Source organism: Gracilinanus agilis, chromosome 1, assembly GCF_016433145.1.
Source record: "Gracilinanus agilis isolate LMUSP501 chromosome 1, AgileGrace, whole genome shotgun sequence".
Classification (NCBI taxonomy): Eukaryota; Metazoa; Chordata; class Mammalia; order Didelphimorphia; family Didelphidae; genus Gracilinanus; species Gracilinanus agilis.
The window spans coordinates 617,136,497-617,156,075 of NC_058130.1; the positions used below are offsets into that span (position 1 = coordinate 617,136,497).

Sequence of the window (19,579 nt, forward strand, 5' to 3'; positions counted from 1 at the left end):
TTTTTTCTACCACAAAGAGTACAGGTATGAATATTTTTGTACAGGTATTTTTCCTTGTTTACCTAGTAGTGGAATTGCTAGGTCAAAGGGTATGCATTATTTTAAAGTCCTTTCCCCATACTTCCAAATTGGAGGAGGCATATTTGAGAGATGTTACAAAGGTGAAATCAACAGGCCTTGGCAATAAATAATTTGGACTGAAAGAAAAGAGATAAATACTTGGTTGTTAGCTTGAAAGTGAGAGGATTGATACTGCAGTCTTCAGTAAAAGGGAAGTGGGGGTGAGGGGAGAAGGTTAGCAGCAGGGAAAAGAGAAATAATGAATACATGAGCACTTTTCCTCTTTATTTGAATCAATAGGCATTTTATAGATTACTGGAAAAGTCTGAGCTCCCAAGGAACTCAAAAGCCTGACAGCATGATAATGCAAACAATTATGCAGGAACATGATAAAAATGGGATCAATTGGAGGTAATTTATGAGGGAAGGCACTAAAACATCAAGGAGGCCCCCAAAAGACTCTCTACAGGAGGCAGGGCTTTATCTGAGATTTGAAAGAAGCCAGGAAAGTGAGGATATCTTTGGGTTTTAGGCCTCAAGGAGACTTTGCCTTGAGAGCAGGTACAATCTCAATTGTAAATTGAAAATAAAGGTTTTGCTATGACATGGTTAATAGTTCTATACTCTCTATTTCCACATTTGGTTCTTGTCTCTCACCGCTTTTAGACACCGCGGATGAATAGCTTCTTTCTTTAGCACTCCCTTGAACAGGGTTAGTAAGAGTTAAACGGAGGAGCTGCGGGAGCGCGGGAACTCCCACGAGGCCCCGGAAGTTCTGCAGTTGGAGATCTGGGGGAGGTGGGGTGAAAGGAGGCCCTGCAGGAGAGAGACATTGAAAGGCGTGGCCGAGGAAAGGGGCGGGTGAGGAAGGTGGAGCTCCTAGAGCAGTCAGAGCGGCGGGGCGGAGCTAAGTAAACCATCCACTCAGGCGGGAGGGGGAGTCCTCCGCTGTCGCTGCAGCCTGGAGGCGCCGGCCTAGCTGGGCACGTGGGGGCGGGTCGGAGAGGCTGCGCGGAAGGAAGGAACAGGTGGACTAGGGGAGGAAGAGGCAGCCGGACCAGCCTCGGAAGGGTAACCGCGCGGCCCCGCCTCAGGTCTCCTAGAGCGGGACGGGCTCGGCTCCCTCCGGCCGAGGCCAGCGGAGAGATTCCTGTCACGGCTTCCGTCCCAGCCGGCTCTTGCGGGAGCCCACGTTGCGCGCCCCGCGCGGACCCCGCGGCGGGTTTTACCGTTAACGGCCGGTGGCTGCAGCCCGCCGCGCCCGCCCCGCCAATCTGCTAGGTGAGTTTGGCTTGGGCTCCAGTGCCTACAGGTGGAGAGCCCGGGGCCCAGAGCGGGTGACGCAGATCGGCTGGCGGCTCGCCTGGGTGGAGCGGCCTCCGCGGGCGGCCCCTTGGCCACTCTGGGAAGCACGCGCCGTTGTTTGATTTGATCTGATTGTTTTAGGGGCACCTCTTCCCCTTCTCCGAGCTCTGCCCTAGGGAGGGCTCTGGATTGTCGTTGTGCAGACGTAGTGTCCTGGCTCTGCCACTTACCTGGTCGTGTGACCGGGGCAGTGGGATAGACGCCAACCTCCTGAGGACAGGTGAAAGCTTGTTTTTTTGTTGTTCGTATTTTTTTTTTTAATTAATCGCTACAGACTTAGCCCAAGGAGGTGCGCAATAAATGCGAATTAAATTGAATGAGGCATGTCCGACTGGGCCTCTGTTTCTTACCTCGAAGGAATTCTTGGCTTCCTCCTCCTGGTTGAGTGGCTGAGTGAAATCATTTCAAAGGATTAAGACTTTGTTTCTTGGGGGATTTTATGTCATATCTTGTTTTATTATTTCCCCTTAACTATCAATGCTTATAATTTTGATACCTTATTGTAAGGCAAAATCCAAGCAGAAATAGGGAAGCGTTTATTTTAGTTCCTTGCAACCAGCAGATATCATTTAACTGTCAACTACATAAAAGTGAGGGTATAAAGATAGGTATGGTACATAAACCCTCCTAGCACCTTAGACACCAACAACACTCCCCCCCCCCCCATTTTTCAGATGAAGACCAAAGAGAGGAAATAACCTCCAGATCCCACAGGACCAGATTTAGAGTTCCTATTATTTGAATTAGAATCTAGCCCTCGATAAAGCCTTTGCCCTCTTCAGTAGAAAAGATCTGAAACATCGTACATTCAGTCACCACCTCCAAACAAAAACTGATCTCCAGAGAAGAGGCTGAGTGAATTGTTGGGAAGGCAACATAGCTATGTATGGTGATGAGATCAGAGGTGATGGGGCTTATCTTGAGAGGGGCGCCTTGTTCAGCAGAGGAGCAGTTGGAGAGTGGAATGAGCTGAAAGTCTGATTTCTGTCCTCTTTAAAGGATAGGACTCTTCTGCCTCTTCTCCAGAACCTCTGCTTAGATGGCTTGTGAGTAGAGCATTGAACCCTTTCAAATTTTTCTATTATAAATGGGAAAGGTTTAGGCTTTAAACTCACTCTACTTTCCATCTGCAGCTCTGCTTGCTTTCAACACCTTGGAACAAGTGCTATCTTTCACCAAACCCTTTTCTCACCAGTCCCAGCTTCATTTTTTTGCGTTGTCTTCACCCATTAGATTGTAAGCTCTTTGGAGCAGGGACTGTCTTTTTATTTTTTATTTGTAACCTCAGAGCTTAATACAGTGCTTGGCACATAGTAAGTGCTTAATAAATGTTTATTGTATTGAACTGCTTCAGTTCATCTCGGAACTATTGAACATCTTGAACTTCCCAACATTTCCTTCAGGACTTTGAACTCTTTTATATTCATTTTCTATAACTTGTTCTTACTGCTACTGTACAGATCTTAAAAAAAATGCTTTATATGTTGTTTGCTGTACTAACACATTGATAACTAAAATTTTAGGTTATGGGATTACATCCCAAATTATGGTTAAAACTATGACTGGCTTTCATCTGCTTTATCCCATTTCTACAGTAGAATTGACATTTCCAACTATTCCTGTAATTTACATCTCAGCAACCAGTTCCTCGTGGTGAGAAATGGGTCAGCAGGATCATAGTTTAGAACTGGAAAGGATCTTAGAAGTTGGTTAGCTTAGCCTCTCATTTTACATATGAGGAAACTTTCAGAGAGCTTTGTAGCTATTAATGATCTGAGGTGGGATTTAAACTCAATTCTTCTGACTTCAAATCTTCACTCACCACATTATTTTACCTTCAAAACAGAAGGTTCCTTTTATTGCTTCCTCCATTTTTTGAAGGATGAAATGATCATGAAGATTATTTATTTAGCTGCTCTGCCTTTGGTAAAGAACTCTAGCAGATATCTGGGTGATTAACCTACCCCTTCCCCCCAATCATTTCTGTATTATGGTTTTATACCAGAGTTGTGATCTGTTTTCCCAAACTACTCTTCTCCAGTTCTACTGTCAAGCCCAAAGTTGAATATCATCCTAGTGCCTTTCTTCTTTTCACATCTACCTTCTGGGTTTCTTCACATAAATATAACTTATTATCTAGTGCTATTGTTATGACCGTCCCTGCCATTTTACCTGTCCATTTGCAGTTAGTTAAGGTATATCCTTCCAGACCCATATTCCATTCATGAGACCCATCCCACTGAGCACTAGGGTTACCCTTAATGTCATATTTGCATTCTTGCTTTAGTAACTTCTACTGTATACATTTGGGGCAAGACGATTTTGTTTCCCAGTTATTTTTTTTTGTATTTTTTTTTAAACCCTTGTACTTCGGTGTATTGTCTCATAGGTGGAAGATTGGTAAGGGCGGGCAATGGGGGTCAAGTGACTTGCCCAGGGTCACACAGCTGGGAAGTGGCTGAGGCTGGGTTTGAACCTAGGACCTCCTGTCTCTAGGCCTGACTCTCACTCCACTGAGCTACCCAGCTGCCCCCCCAGGTATTTTTTGGAATTTTTTACTGTGAAGTTGTGGGAGTCTACTAACAATCTTCCTACACTGTAGCTGCTCTCCATGGTATCTTGATAGTATGGGTCATTTTCTTCATCTTCCTTTTTCAGTTTATTAAAGGACTTTCGATTTCTGAAACTAGCAAATAGTCTTATCAGCTCATTTTTATATATACACTGTTTTTGGCCAAAAACCTTTCATTCCTAAGTCATAAGCTTTTAGCTACAAATCTAAATTCCATTCTTAGATACTTTGTTCTTAACCACTAGCTGTTTGCTTACCAAATCTGCCTCCCCGACCTCTTTCTGAAGCACCTGCCTTTAATCATCAGTAGTTAAGAAAAAATCTCTGCTTGCTCCTAAGGTTTTGAGTTAATTCCAAAGATTTTCCATGGGATGGCAGGGGGAGGGATACCATGTGTATAAAGTGTCCAACAAACCTAGTTTAATATCATAGAACACCTTTCATACTAAAACTTCAATTAGACTTTTTCTCATTTTGAGCTCCCCTCAGCTAGGACTGCAATAGCCATTTGTGACCCTGATCCATTGCTATGGAAACTATGACCTTCTCTGTTTCTCACTTAGCCTGCTCTTCCCCTCCTTAGACTGCTTGGTGACTTACCCAATCCCTCTTCCCTAGAGGCTTAAATTGATTCTGTATTTAGTGTGCACATCTGATTGGTTTAGTACTAGTATAGCTCAAAATTCCTGAGTTTAAAACAATGTCAGCCTCAGCCTATTACTTTAGCCAAGATTACATGTCCTTCCATTACACCCTGCTAACTTAGCTAGATTGTAATAATTTGGTATTTGTGGTAATTAGGACTAGTTGGACTGTGTTTTGTTATAAAATAAAAGGATTTGTTTGTGAGACTACTTAGCCAATAAGATTTTAGTGGCCATATTTTAACATTAAAATTTTTTTAAATTGAAAGTAAACTTTCTTGATGTCATCCTGTACTATATCTCACCCAATACCCACTCTCAGAGAACTGTCCCTTATAACAAAGAATTTAAAGGGCAAGGGAAAGGAAGAGAAAAAAAAATCCACATAACTCAGTACATCAGAAAAAAATTCTATGGGGGCAGCTGGGTAGCTCAGTGGATTGAGAGCCAGGCCTAGAGACAGGAGGTCCTAGGTTCAAATCCGGCCTCAGCCACTTCCCAGCTGTGTGACCCTGTGCAAGTCACTTGACCCCCATTGCCTACCCTTACCAATCTTCCACCTATAAGTCAATACACTGAAGTTAAGGGTTTAAAATTAAAAAAAAATTCTATGAATTTTTATTATATTATATGCATATTAAATGTATTTTCTATTTTTATTATATGTACATTATATTATATGAAGTCTTCCAGATTTGTGGTCCCTTTTGACTTTACAATAGAGAGAAATGTCTTCTCATTTCTTTTTTGTGTTCAAGCTTGTTCTTTACAAATTTGAAACATTTATTTTTTATTTTTTGTGTGTATGTAGTTCATGTTATTTTTATTTATGTTGTTTCCAGGTATATGTCTGTACCTGGTTCTACTTTGTTCAGTTTGCATCAGTTCACATAAATCTTTCCTTGATTCTCTGTATTCATCTTTTATTGTCATTTGTTATAGCAGAGTAACACTCTGTCACATTTATGGATGTTTGTATTTGTTGATCCATTCCTTAAAAAAATGGGAATCTATTTTCTTTTCAGTTGTTTTCTACCTTAAAGAGTGATGACAAATTTTGCTCTAAATAGAGCCTTTTTTGGTCACTGTTATTTTGGGAGAGCACATGCCTAATATTGGAATTGCTGGGTTTGGGCATTTTTGCTACTTTATTTACATCAAAATTGCTTTTTTAGAAGATTTATTTTTGTTCACGCTCTCACCAATAATACATTAGTGTGCCTTTCTTTCCACGACCCCTCTAATGTTGTCTAGTCTCATTTTGTTTATTAATTGGTTGGGCATGAGGTAAAACCTCAAGATTGTTTTGATTTTCATTTCTCTTATTAGTGATTTTAAGTATTCCTATTGTTGTAATTTGTAAATCTTCATATGAGGACTGTTCATATCCTTTGACCATTTGCCTATTAAAAATGGTTTTTGGACATATATTTGTTAGTTGTCTCTATATCTTGGTTATCAACCCCTCATAAGAGATATTTAACAAAAAGATTTCTTTCTCAGCTGACTTCTTCCCCTTGATCTTTTTTGCTTTTCTTATTTTAAATGAGTTTTTATTGATATATTTTGTTTTTCTATCACCAGAATTTCCCTTCCCCTCTCCAAAAGCCATCCCATATAACTAAAAATATTTTTTAAGAAAAAAAGGGAAAAATTGGTAAAGCTGATGAATATATTCCAAAAGTTCTAAAATATATGTATTGCTCCACACCTGTGTAGTACCACCTCCTATCCCTGGAAAGGAGTTAGGAATAGGCATGTCTTTTTATTTTTCTTCTTTGGGGCCATGTTAGTCTTCATAATTTTGCAATATTTACTTTATATTTTTCTCTATATTAATCATATTAATAATTTCTCATAGCACAGTAATATTCCATTTCATCCATATATTACAATTTGCTTAGTCATTTCCCAATTGATGAGTATCTTCTTTGTTTCCCATTCTTTACTACTACAAAAATGCTACTGTAAATATTTTGGTATATTTCTTTTTATTGATGACTTTGAGGTATCTGGTACTAGTATCTCTGTGGGAAAAGGGCATGAACATTTTATTTATTTTTAGTTAATTAATTAACTAATTAATTAATTTAGAATATTTTTCCATAGTGATATGATTCGTGTTCTTTCCCTCCCCTCTTTAGTCCCCCCTCCCTTGGCCAGCAAGTAATTCAACTGGGTTTTACATATATTATTGATCAAGACCTATTTCCATATTATTAGTTTGCAATAGAGTCTACATCCCCAGTCATATCCCCATTGAATCATGTGATCAAGGAAATGTTTTTTTTTTTCTCCTGCATTTCTTTCTACTCCCACAGTTCTTTCTCTAGATGTCATTGATAGCCTTCTTTCTCTGGATGTGGATAGTGTTCTTTCTCATAAGTCTCTCACAATTGTTCTGTATCATTGCATTGCGCAAGTAGAGAAGTCCATTATGTTCGATTGTGCCACAGTGTATCAGTCTCTTTGTACAATGTTCTTCTGGCTCAGCTCCTTTCACTCTGCATCAATTCCTGGAGGTCATTCCAGTTCACATGAAATTTCTCATTTCTCCAGTTTATTATTCCTTTTAGCACAATGATATTTTATCACCATTTGTTCAGCCATTCCCCAAACAAAAAGGGTATGAACATTTTGATCATTTTATTTGCATAATTCCAAGTTTCTTTCCAAAATTGGTTGTGCTGATTTACATATTAACTAATAATGTACTAGTATGCCTATCTTTTCCCTTGCCTCTCTGATACTAACTATTCTCTCCTCTTGTCATCTTTGCAAATTTGCTGGGTGTAAGATTTAACCTCATGGTTGTTTTGATTTGCATGTCTTATTAGTGATTTGAATTTTAAAAATATGGTTGCTAATCATTTGTAATTCTTTTAAAAACTGTTTATATTCTTTGTCCAGTTATCTATTGAGGAAAGGCTTTTGGAGTATGTATCTGTGAACATGTGTGTACATATATGTGTATGTATTATGTTAGTTGCCCATATATATGATACCAACCTCTTATCTGAGAAATCTGATGCAAATTTTCCCTCCACTCAACCACTTCCCTTTTTATTCTAGATGTATTACTTTTGTGGGTACAAAAGCATGTCAGTTTCATGTAATCAAATTATGTTTTATAATTGTCTATATCCTTTGGTTAAGAATTTATCTTCTAATTCAGCTAGCATCTATAAAGCACTTTAAGATCTAAAAAACACTTTTCAAATATCTAATTTTAGTATTTAATAACCAAAAGAGGTGTACTGTTATTATCCTCCTTTTATAGGTGATGAAATTGAATTAGAGAGAGGTTATATGACTCACCTGGTGTTATCATACAGCTAATAAGCTTCTCACTATGGATTTGAACTCCAGTCTTCCTACTCAAGGTCAAGCACTCTTCATTGTACAACCTAGCCTCTTCTAGTTATAGCTGCACATGATCTAATTCTTTTCTGATTTGGTAACAGTATGATCTTTAATATTTTGGATATATATCCATTTTGAATTATTATAGATTATGTTGTAATATATTGATCAAAGCCTAATTTCTGCCTGCCTGTTTTCTAATTTTTCCCAAAAGTTCTTAACAGGTAAGGAGTACTTCCTAGGTAATTTATGTTTTGGGGTTTATCAAACACTCAGTTATTAAGTTTCATTATTATTGATTCTCCCTTAAATAGTATGTTCCATTAATCTACTTTTCTAAAAAAAAGTTAATTGATTTTGATGCTACTTTATTATAACATAGCATGAGAGATTCCTTTTTCATTCCTACCTTTTTTCATTATTTCCCGTAACATTTTATATTTTTCTCCCACTGAATTTTGTTATTTTTTTCTTGCTTTTAAAAAAGTATTCTGCTGGTAGTTGGGCATAGAATTAAATCTTACCAATTACTGTTAGAAGCATTGTCATTTTTATTTTATTATCATAGCCCACAAATGAGCACTGAAGTTTTCTAGCTGTACTGAATATTCTTCTATTTAAGTTCTTTATTTTTTAAAGGAGTACTTTGTAATTGAATCGGTTATCAAATTTTATAACCAGTTAAGTAGAATCAGGTATTGAGTATGCTTTTATAGATTTACAGCTAAATATTTTAGCATCTTTTAGTTTTTTAGAATAAGATTTCTCTTCCTGTTATTGCCTTTTAGAATTTGTTGAATAAAAGTGTTACTCAATGTTTTATGAATTTATTTTATAGCCTCTAACTTTGCTAAGGCTATTAATCGCTCCAATTAGTTTTCCTTGCTTATTTACCCTAGGGTTTTCCAAGTTAGAGGCTCTTAAAATGTTTTTTAAAAAATATTTTGATAGCCCTACTTCAATATAATTACTTTCCTTTAAAATATTTTTTACCTTATTATTAAAAAAATTATGCATTTAAAAACATTATTCAATGAAAATGTGTTTTGCATGATAATAAAAAGTTTTTAAAAACCACATTATTCTGGGAAGGGGGCCTTTAGGCTTTAGTAGACTTGTAGGGAGATGAGGAGTCTGTACCATCATGCAGTCAACAAGTAGAATAATTTGGTCTCCTCTTTGCCTTTTATTTGTCTTTCATTTCTTCTCTTGTCTTATTTCTAGTACTATATCAAATAAGAGAAGGCATTCCTATTCTACTTCTAAAATTATTGAGAAAGCTAATGTATACCCATTGCATATGATAATTGGTTTTAGGAAGATTTTTTAAAAAATCATATTAAAAAAGTTCCCTCTCTGTTTGTACTTTGTAGGGGTTTTATTATAAATGAGTTTTACTTTATTTTTTAAATCATTATATATATATATATATATATATATATATTTATATAATTTATAATTATATTATAATAGCAACTTTGTAAAGACAAATGACTTTGAAAGACTTAGAAACTCTGATTAATGCAAGGTCCAGCCGTGATTCCAAAGGACTCATGATAAAACATTACCCACCTTCTGGATTCAGCATACAAACTGAGACATATACTATGCAAGAATTTCTTTTGCTTGAATATGACCATCTTTAACATGGTGGTTGGTTTTCTTTCCTTTTCAATGGGATAGGAAGGTGGGAGATAAGATAGATTTTTCTTAATTAAAATGTTACAATATAACTGGTTTCCTTTGTAATACTATTTTTATGCATTCAAAAATATTATTTGATTCTTTTGATTTTGTTTTGTTTCTTGATATCTCATGAAATCATTAGCTTCTAGTTGCTCAATTCTAATTTTTAAGGCCTGATTTTCCTCCTTCAGCTTTTGAGCCTCCTTTTTCATTTCTTCTTGCATTGCTTTCATTTCTTTTCCCTATTTTTCCTCTGCCTCTCTTGTTTTTTTAAGTCCTTTTTGAGCTCTTCCAGAATTTGTGTCCAATTCACATTTTTCTTTTGGTCTTTGCGTGTTTGCTTTGCTTTCACTTTTGCCTTCTGTGTCTGTACCTTGTTCTTTGTCTCCATAAAATTCTCTATATTTAGGTGCTTTTATTGTCGTCTGCTCAGTTTTCCAACCTTTTTATAGGTAGGCTCTGTTCTCTGAGAAGTTTACTAACTTCTTAAGAGTATACTTTTTTTTTTTTTTTTTAAATTTAAACCCTTACCTTCCATCTTGGAGTCAATACTGTGAATTGGCTCCAAGGCAGAAGAGTGGTAAAGGCTAGGCAATGTGGGGGTTAAGTGACTTAAGGGTCACACAGCTAGTAAGTGGCTGAGGCCAGATTTGAACCTAGGACACCTCCTGTCTCTAGGACTGGCTCTTAATCCACTGAGCTACCCACCTGCCCCCAAGAGTACATTCTTAAACTTCAGTCCTTCCTTGATGCTACCCTTAGCTTTACTTCTGGGTTTCTGCCAGTTTCAGTTCTTCCAAGATGCTTTGATCGCCTGAGGCCTGGGAGCTCTGACAATCACCTCCCAGTGCTGATTCGATTAACCCTTGATAGCTGATTGCTGAAATTCTTGCCTCAGGTTTGGGTGAAGTTTTTGGTCTCTGGATTTGATCTGGTCAGGCACACAGTAGATTGCCCTGCCCTGGGGCTCTGCTTTGAGTTTTTGGCAAAAGGATCAGAGCTCCTGTACCCCTTTGGGTCTACCAACTAACCCAAATTAGGATCTATGTCCTCACCACAGGCCCAGGCTGGGACTCCTGGCTTAGCTCTGTGCCCACACAAATCAGGCTGCTTCAGTACAGACTGCCCTGGACTGGAATTCTGGACTTCACTGCTGGTTTGCTTGGAATTTCAAGGGGTGTGTTTGGCTTGGACTTCTATTTGCCCAGGCAGGGTCTCAGGGTCTAGATATTGGCTTAGGCTCAGGTTCAAAACCTGGTACAGCAGATGTGAGGTGAGGGAGTGTGGGTGTTCTTGGCTTACTCTTCACTCCTTGCTATAGTTTCCTGCTGACTGTGCTCCCCATTCATCAAGGTCTCAACACTCCTTCATGGATCAGAAGAACTCCTTCATCAGCCACCCTCTTCACCAGAAGCCAAATCATTATATATTTTAATGCATTATACCATCAACACAAAGGCAGGCATAGATAAGGGTAGAGGAAGAAAAATAAATTAGAAAATATGTTCAGGAATATACAAAAAGAATGGCCAATCCTCATATTACAGACTACAAAGAAGCCTCATCCTTATAAATAACAAATATTCTTTTCATGAACAGGGTGAGGCATCATTGACCCATGGGTAGCCCTCAATAACATTACAAAAATAAAACTCATTTTTTTTTTGAGAGGTGGAAAAATAACTGGTTACCAAATTGGAAGGCATTTTTGAGTTTACTACTTGTCTACATGAATTGAGTTGGATTTTTATTAAAGGTTCTTTCAGCATGTATCGATACCTTATGGTTTTAGATAATTTTTATTTTTAATAAGATCAAGAATATTGTTTTACTAATAGTGAACCATCCATGCCTTGCTTATACAAATCGAACTTGGTCATGATAAATGATTTCTTATATTGGATATATTGTTATAGTCTGACAGGATTATGTTTCAAAATTTTGAATTGATAATCATTAATGATATCATTTAGTAGTCCTACTTTGGTTCATTCTTCCCTGTTTTATATATGAGCCTGGATTTGTCTTGTAAAAGGCATTTGGTCCAGTTGTTTCTCAGCTTTGGGGAATAATGTGTGTAGTATAGGTATTAATTGTTCTTTAAAAGGTTGATACAATGAATGGTCTTCTAAATGCATCAAGATCAGAATTTATTCCTTGATTGTTCCTTTGTGGCTAATTTTGTTCCCTTTTTTGAAGAAAAGGATCATTTAAGATTTTTATCTGGTGTACTATATGACTATTTTATATTTTTGAAGTTAATCTATTTCATGTTTTCAATTTTGTTTGGCATAAATGCATAGTAGTTTCCTTTTTTCTTTTTCCTTATGGTAGTTCTTCCTGTCACTCCCCAGAAAGTGCAAAAGCTATTCATGGGCCCAGTACTGATTGCCATAGAAGCTTTGACCTGCCTGTTTCTGTCCTTAGTCATTTTATCCCTCATTAAACAACCTTGGGACTCCCACTCCAGAGGAGCTCACCATATTGGTGCCCCCTAAAAGCACTGGTTTAGGCTAGTCCTACTGCAGCTTTGAACTAAAAAAAGTCAAGAAATACATGAGGCTCCACTTCCCCTAGTAGCAGGGTTTTACAGGTGTGTGCCACTTTGCTGACTAGTAGTTACTGATCATTCTTTTAATTTCTCCTGGTTTTGTTTTACTTTTTTTCATTTTATTTTGTTGATTTTCTTTTCTGCCCTCTTCATTTAAATCAGTTCCACTGAAGGTTTACTAATTTTGTTGGACTTTTCAGTGAACTGACTATTACTTTTCATTAGTTCTAGTATTTTGATGTCCAAGTTTCTCCATTTATTCAATTTTCCAACACCCTTATCCCTTGGTTTTTTTGTTTGTTTGTTTTTAGCTTCATTTGTTAGATGTCTAAGTTTTTAAAGATATGTGTTCAGTATATTGATATTCTTTCTATTTTGTTAACATGTTATTAGGGAGGTAATTTTCCTTTAGGGATGTTTTAGTAGTGTCACAGAAATTTGGTGTGTTGTCTCATAATTACTGTTATAATATAATATAATTGTGATTTGTTCTTTGATCCATATATTAGGATTTCATTATTAATGATTTGGAATATTCTTTTATATGATTAAAAATTATTTGCAGATATTTCATGAACTATTCATTCATATCCTTTGAGCATTTACATATTCAAGTATGGTTTTTATTTTTTTATTTCAGTTTATATACTTTGGTTTCCACATTTTTTTTTCATGATTGCTGCTTTATAATATAGTTTGAGGCCTATAAGTGCTATTTCCCCTCCATTCCTACCTTTAAAAATGATTTCCCTTGATAGTCAGTGATTGTTTTTCTTGCAAAAGGATTTGTTAATGTGAGTCCCAGAAAGATTTTCAAGGCCATGTTTTCAGTGTTTTTTAAAAGAACATAAATAAGTGATAGTTAATTCTTGTTACAAACTACATTTGTATCTTTTTTTATTAAAGTGGAACCTTTTAAAAATATTTTGCTTATTAAGGGTATAGTATGTAAAAAAATTCTGTGAATTTTTTGGCTTGAGTATTCTCTCCACTGATAAAATATCACAATTCCTCTATGCTTACAGTTGCGTCATAAAACAAAACTTTTTTATTATGAACATAATAGCAGTCAATAAACATTAACATTATACATAGGACCAAAAATGTATTACATATGAAACTAAATTTACCATGTATAGCTTGTTTTTTAAAGTATATATTACATTTTAAAGTAGTAATTCAATGGCAGTATTTGGTCCCTTCTGAAATTCCTTCTGCTTTCTTCTCTGTATTTGAAAAGTTTTTGACTCCTCTTTTCTACCCATCACTGCCACTATTACCTACTCCTTACAATCCCTTCATCCCCATATAAAAGCCTTTCTTTATAGCAAATATAGTCAAGCGAAACAATTGCATTGTGTTGCTTGTGCTGAAAATATGTATGTCTTATGCTATACCTAATTTACAGTTTTATCACTTCATTGTTAAGAATTGGGGAGCATGCTTTACCATCAGCTTGCTGAAGGTGGTGACTGGCTCTTTCATTGATCAGAGTTCTTTTAGTGTTTCAGCATTCTTTTCTTTTAGTGTTATAGTCAGTGTTTTCATTATTTTCTTCCCTCTCTTCACTCTGCATTTGCTTTTATGTAAGTTCTCCCAGGTTCCTCTGAATTAATTATCTCTTAAAGCACATTGGCATTCTGTTGTATTCATATGAAATAATTTGTTCAGCCATTGAGCCATCTCTTTAGTTTCCTATTGCTACAATTAAAAGAACTGTCAATATTTTTGCACATATGGATCCTTTTCCTCTGTTTTTGATTTCTTTGCAGTATAGGTAGTATACTTGAGTCAAAGGATATGAAACAGTTTAATGATTTGGTGGTTATAATTTCAAATAAATTTCTAGAATTATTGGACCACTTTACATGTCTACTAAAAGTGAGTACATCAGTGTGTCTGCCCTCCCAGAATTCCTCCATTGATTACCATTTTTTCTTTCTTTGTCATCTTTGGCAGTCTGATGATGGTTCTGAGATAATATCTAAAGAATTCTTTTAATTTGTGTTTTTTATATGATTGTTGATATTTTGATTTCTTCCTTTGCGAATGACATGTTATATCCTAAAGTTGTTTTTTGGGGAGGGAAATGGTTCTCGTCCTTATATATTTGTAAGGATGTCCCAAAAGCTTTGGTTCAATTTTAAACTAATAAAGCTTTGTGGTAAAGCTTCATATAGGACACCTTTATATTTGAAACTAAGTGAACTAATACTTTTAGTACAATATCAGACTTTTATTAGAGTAACTTGCTGCAAAGAGAATTTTTCCCAGTTAATTGTTTCTCTTCCCATTTTGACTCATTGATCTTGTTTGTGCAGAAGACTTCACTGACTTTTTGTATCTAGACTGTTATTTATTTGAAGACTTTTAAGACATATGATGTGATTTGTGGTCATAAACTGAGTCTCTCCTGGACTTTTTTCAGATTTCTCAGCAGTTTGTATCATATAGCAAGTCCTCATCTTTATAGTCCGTGTCCTTGTGTTTATTGAACTCTGCTATTATTATATTCAGTTTACCTCTGGTTCTTATGTACCTTGTCTGTACCATTGATCAATTTTTCTATTTTTAACTGCTGACAAATAATTTTTATGATTATTATTTTGTAGTGTAGTTTCAACTCTGGTACTATTGCACCCTATAAGAGGGAAAAAGGGTTTTTTTAAATTAGATATTAATATTAAAAGGTGTGGTCGCCAAGGAACTGAATAAATACCAATTCCTAAAATGATTTTAGTAATTTATTTACAAAATACAGGAGAGAGTGGAAGTAGAGAGATGAGAAGAGGCTAGAGTAAGAGATCTCAGAACTAGATTTGTATTCAAGTCTGAGCTTTACTCCCGCAGAGGTCCAGCTAGAGAGCCTAAAAGTCAATTACAAGGGGTTTAGCCACTAGGGCTTCTCCCAATCAAGGGAGCCTCCCTGATGCTAGTACCTCTAGGGAATTTAAGGTAGTCAGTCAGCCTTCTTCACTCAACACGTGTAGTTCTAAGGGAAAGATTTAAGAAGAGTCTCACCAAGGTCTCAGGGTCCCAGCCAGAGCTCCTCCACGTCCAAGCAATGAACAAGAAGAGGTCCTTCAGATTCAAGACACGAACTAGAAGAACCAGCTGAACTCACTGAACTCTCTTTTAAAGGGGCTTCTTTTGTGTCACTTCCTGTGCCTTCCTCCTAGTTTATGTGTCCAATCACAACAGACGCTTTTCTTAGGACTGCCCAAGAGGCTGTCAGTAAATTCTTATTCATCACTCACTCTAGCACACGTGGGTCACTGACTTCCCAACTTGTGAGTTAAGTGGAGTTGTTTACACTTTTGGTGATTAGATTTGAGAATGGGCAAGGTAGATTTAATCTCATTATCACAACCCTCTCCCTTTGTTTTTCATTATTCCATTTGAGAATCTGCTAGATGAATTTTAGTATTAGCCTAATTCTATAAAGTAATCATTTGGTATAGTACTGAATAAATTAATTTGGGTAATGTCATTTTTGTCATATTGACAAGTATAAATGTTATTTTTCATTTTGTGTCATTAATATGTTCTGTTTTACTTATAATCTCATTAATATTGATAATTTGCCTACTTCTGGTATGAATGCTAAATCATAGCCTACTTGAACCCTTATTAGACTAATTTTTACAAAATTGTGTAACATCTTTTAATTACTCTCTTTTTATTTGTAGGTCTATACAAACTAAACTTTTAGAAAATGAATGAACTTAAATTTAAATATCAATATATACCACCAGTGACTGTGCATTTACCTGAGGAAATCACCACATCCAAGCTATCTTCCTCCTCTGTGGAGGGCTTTGAAGCTCAAATTGCAAGTCTAGTAGAAATGTTTCTTGTAGAGGTCTACAGGTGTAAGCTTTGCCAATTCACCAGCAGCATAAAAAACAAAATCAAGACACATGTATTTAACATTCATGAACAGGATGGATGCCACCCTAGTTCTGAATGCCAGGAAATTAGTACAGATCCAGATGAAAATGATTCCTATAGTATTGGAGATGAAATAAGTCAAGAAAACAAAGAGAATGAAGAGAATCTGGAGAAAATGTCTTTCCTATTGCCCATGTACAGAATGCTTCATAACATGAGTCCTGAATGCTGTGATATAAACCTAGATAATCATAGTGTCAGTACCCATGCACCCAATGCATGCGATGTAAATACACTGTTTGAAGAAGAATCTGGACAATTCCATCTGGAGGAATCCTGTCCTATGGTATCTAATCAACTGTCTGCCTATTCATCAGACCTCACAGAATCTAAAAAAAGCAAGGAGGATGAAGAAGCTCAGTCTGAACATCTATTGTCTCTTGGTTTGTGCCGCATTTCTAGTGTGAAATCTCTAGTCATGGAACAAAAAGTGCCCAAACTAGGCCCAAAACAGGAAATGGGTAGAAGTCAGAAAAGAGAGACAACTGACAAAAATAACTTGTCTCAACCACTGAAAGATATTTATTCCCTAAAAAGCAGTGATAAAAGACATCTATGCGCCTCTTGTGACCAGAAGTTTGTGTCCAAAGATGCCCTTGAAACACATGCCAAATGTCATAATGGAAATCAAGGATTCCAATGTCTTTACTGTAATTTCAGTGTGACTGAGTGGAGTTTAATGGAGAAACACTTAAAATCTCATAAGAGGGGGAGGAAAAGGAACTACCGGTGCCTAACATGTGAAAAAGTTTTTATGACTCAAAGTGCCTGGAAAGTGCACAAAGAGAGCCACCACAGGAGGCAAGGCAGTCTTCAGCATCCAGAGAGCACAACCCTTTATGAGACTGAACTAGTGGAAAACCTCCCCTTGGCCTGCCATCATGAAGGTTCGTATAAGTGCCCACATTGTTATTGTACTGGTGAGTTTTGAAAAGTTCCCTTTATCACTTAGACTCATCATTAACCTTTAGGGGTTGATAGTGTGGCACTCTTGATTTTTTTTAATAGACCTGATTTTACTGTCAGCTTCTCATAGCTTCTGGTAATTACAGGGCAATTTCATGTAAATAAATTATTATGGAAATGTGTGTGTAGGAAATTTTTTTTTAGTGCAGTTTACATTTTCTACTAATCTGTAACTTTCACAACTTAAATGCATTTTATTTTCTTCTCTCCATGTTCATGTTTTTCAATTTGTGGTCATTTGAAAAACATGATGTTAAACTTATGAACCTTTTAAGTTAAGTGTTGATTTTTAAAATCTAGTTTTGCGATTTTAGTGACCTTTTTTTTTTGGTTTTCTGCCATAAATTTGCCTCTGAGATAAAGGATTTAGAGCAGTTTCACCTCTACTTGTAAACTGATATTTGCACTATTTTTCAGTGATTCTGCTGCCACTGTCCAGTTTGATGCACTTCTCTTTCTTTGCATTTTTAGATCTTATAGATAAATATTATGGAGTAATTAGTTCTTTTCCTTTAAGAAATATGGACAGTTAAATTGTAAAAATGCTTTTAAGTTTCTTTTTTTGGTTCTTAGAGTGATAAAATTTAATAAAACAATAAATTCCATAGCAGTGAGTTTAGATGATAAATACTGTATGGTTGATTTCTATGCAGTATTTGCAATGCTATCTTTACTTAGAACCCAAAGACAAAGTTAAATAAAAAATCCCAAACAAATGTTTTTATATTTGGGGAAAGTGCATTTTATAGTTTCTGGTAGTGTTCCTTCCTTGTTGCTATTTCTGTCAAGTTAGCTTTTTTCCCTTTTCTGTAGTATATGTTGCCCCTGATGACTACTTAACCTGTTTGTTCCTATAAAACAGTGGTTCCCAAACTTTTTTGGCCTACCACCCCCTTTCCAGAAAAAATATTACTTAGCCCCCTGGAAATTAATTTTTTTTATAATTTTAATAGCAATTAATAGGAAAGATAAATGCACCTGTGGCCATCACCGCTCCCCTGGATTGCTGCAGCACCCCACCAGGGGGCAGTGGTGCCCACTTTGGGAGTCACTGCTATAAAAGAATTCACTGGCTTTTGAGATACCTTCCTGCTCTAGAGCTTTGATTCTATGATTTCGCTGAAATGAATGAGAATTCAACTTTTGAATGAACATTCAGGAATTTCTAATTTGTTAAAAAGTTTCTATCAGTAAATTTTCCAGGAACAAAAATTCAGACATTGTCATTTTAATACCATAAGAAATTAGCCACAGATCACCTTAAATACCTGAAAAACAAACCATGGTACTATTGTATGTGTTAATGATCATATCTAGATGAAATGAACTACTTTCCTAAAAAAGAAACGTATAGGTTGAAGGTAAGCAGAATAGCATTGGAGCAAAGCTAACATGCTAGGAGATTGTTCCAGACAGATTATGGAAATTTCAGGGCAAATGCTTTGCTAACATTTGAAGCTTCAATTCCATTTATAATGTTTTGTTGCTTGAACTATACTTTATTTTTAGTAGCACTAAACTACTTGGTACCTAGTAATGTAGCTATGTAAATATAGCAGAAAAGATTGAGGATTTGATTTCCTCTCTATCTTTTCAGATTACTACCCCTTCATGTCTCAGGCAGTTTTCATGAATTGCTGTTGCCAAAAAAACTTCATTTGGTGACCAGTTTCCTGGTGATTTCTCTGAACTCAGCCAGGGTTGTCTTTAAATAAGACATATAAAATTCTTATCAAGACCATATTTGAAAATTTCCTGCTTGTTACAACCTCCTAGAACTTGCTCCCCTCCTACTAGCATAGGTCTTGAGAATTCAGAGTCCATTCCATGTCATTATGTGGCATCCAAGGAAGACTTTAGTGAAGATAATCTATAATATAATTTTAAAATTATACTTAAAGCATATGTACTGAATATAGTCACAGTTTTCTGGAAGTTACTAATATTAAGACATGTCAAAAAAAGTTTAATTTATTAGTTCCTCTAAATACATATATTTGTTTGTTTTTGTTTTTTAAATCTTTAAAACAGATAGCGATTGGCCTAAGGTCCACAAACATCTGAATAGTACCCATGAGTATAATGCCAAACCACATCCATGTACTGAGTGTGAAAAAAAGTTCTTCAGAATGTAGGTAACCTTTATCACAACTGTTTTGCAAAATTAATGTATTCGAAATTTCAACGGTTAAGAGCAGATGGGGAAATTGAGAATAGACTAGCAGAGTGAGATGATAGTATACTGGGAATCCTGGGAAAAGGGTGTGGGGGTGGAGAGGGAAGATGTGTTTTAAGCAAATTCAGATTCAATTTAGGATAAAGCCCAAAAACCAGACCTTAAAAAAAACAACTTAGTAACCTGTGTCTTGGTTAGAATGTTTTTTATAGGTAGGTGATTGACAATATGCTAAACTCCCAATA

General features: G+C 36.1%; 1 protein-coding gene across 2 annotated transcripts in view; it reads left to right on the top strand.

Moving 5' to 3' along the window:
• The first annotated feature begins 1,228 nt into the window (after nt 1-1,228).
• LOC123231863 (oocyte zinc finger protein XlCOF6-like) overlaps nt 1,229-19,579 on the top strand; it is a 51,261-nt gene continuing 32,910 nt past the window's right edge. The window contains exons 1-3 of one of the 2 annotated variants that reach the window (XM_044658167.1): nt 1,229-1,341; nt 15,931-17,079; nt 19,190-19,289. In XM_044658167.1, the coding sequence (XP_044514102.1) occupies nt 15,957-17,079; nt 19,190-19,289 (1,223 nt within the window). In that variant the 5' untranslated portion in view covers nt 1,229-1,341; nt 15,931-15,956. The remainder of the gene's footprint in view (nt 1,342-15,930; nt 17,080-19,189; nt 19,290-19,579) is intronic. The other variant, XM_044658169.1, reaches the window with a different exon arrangement.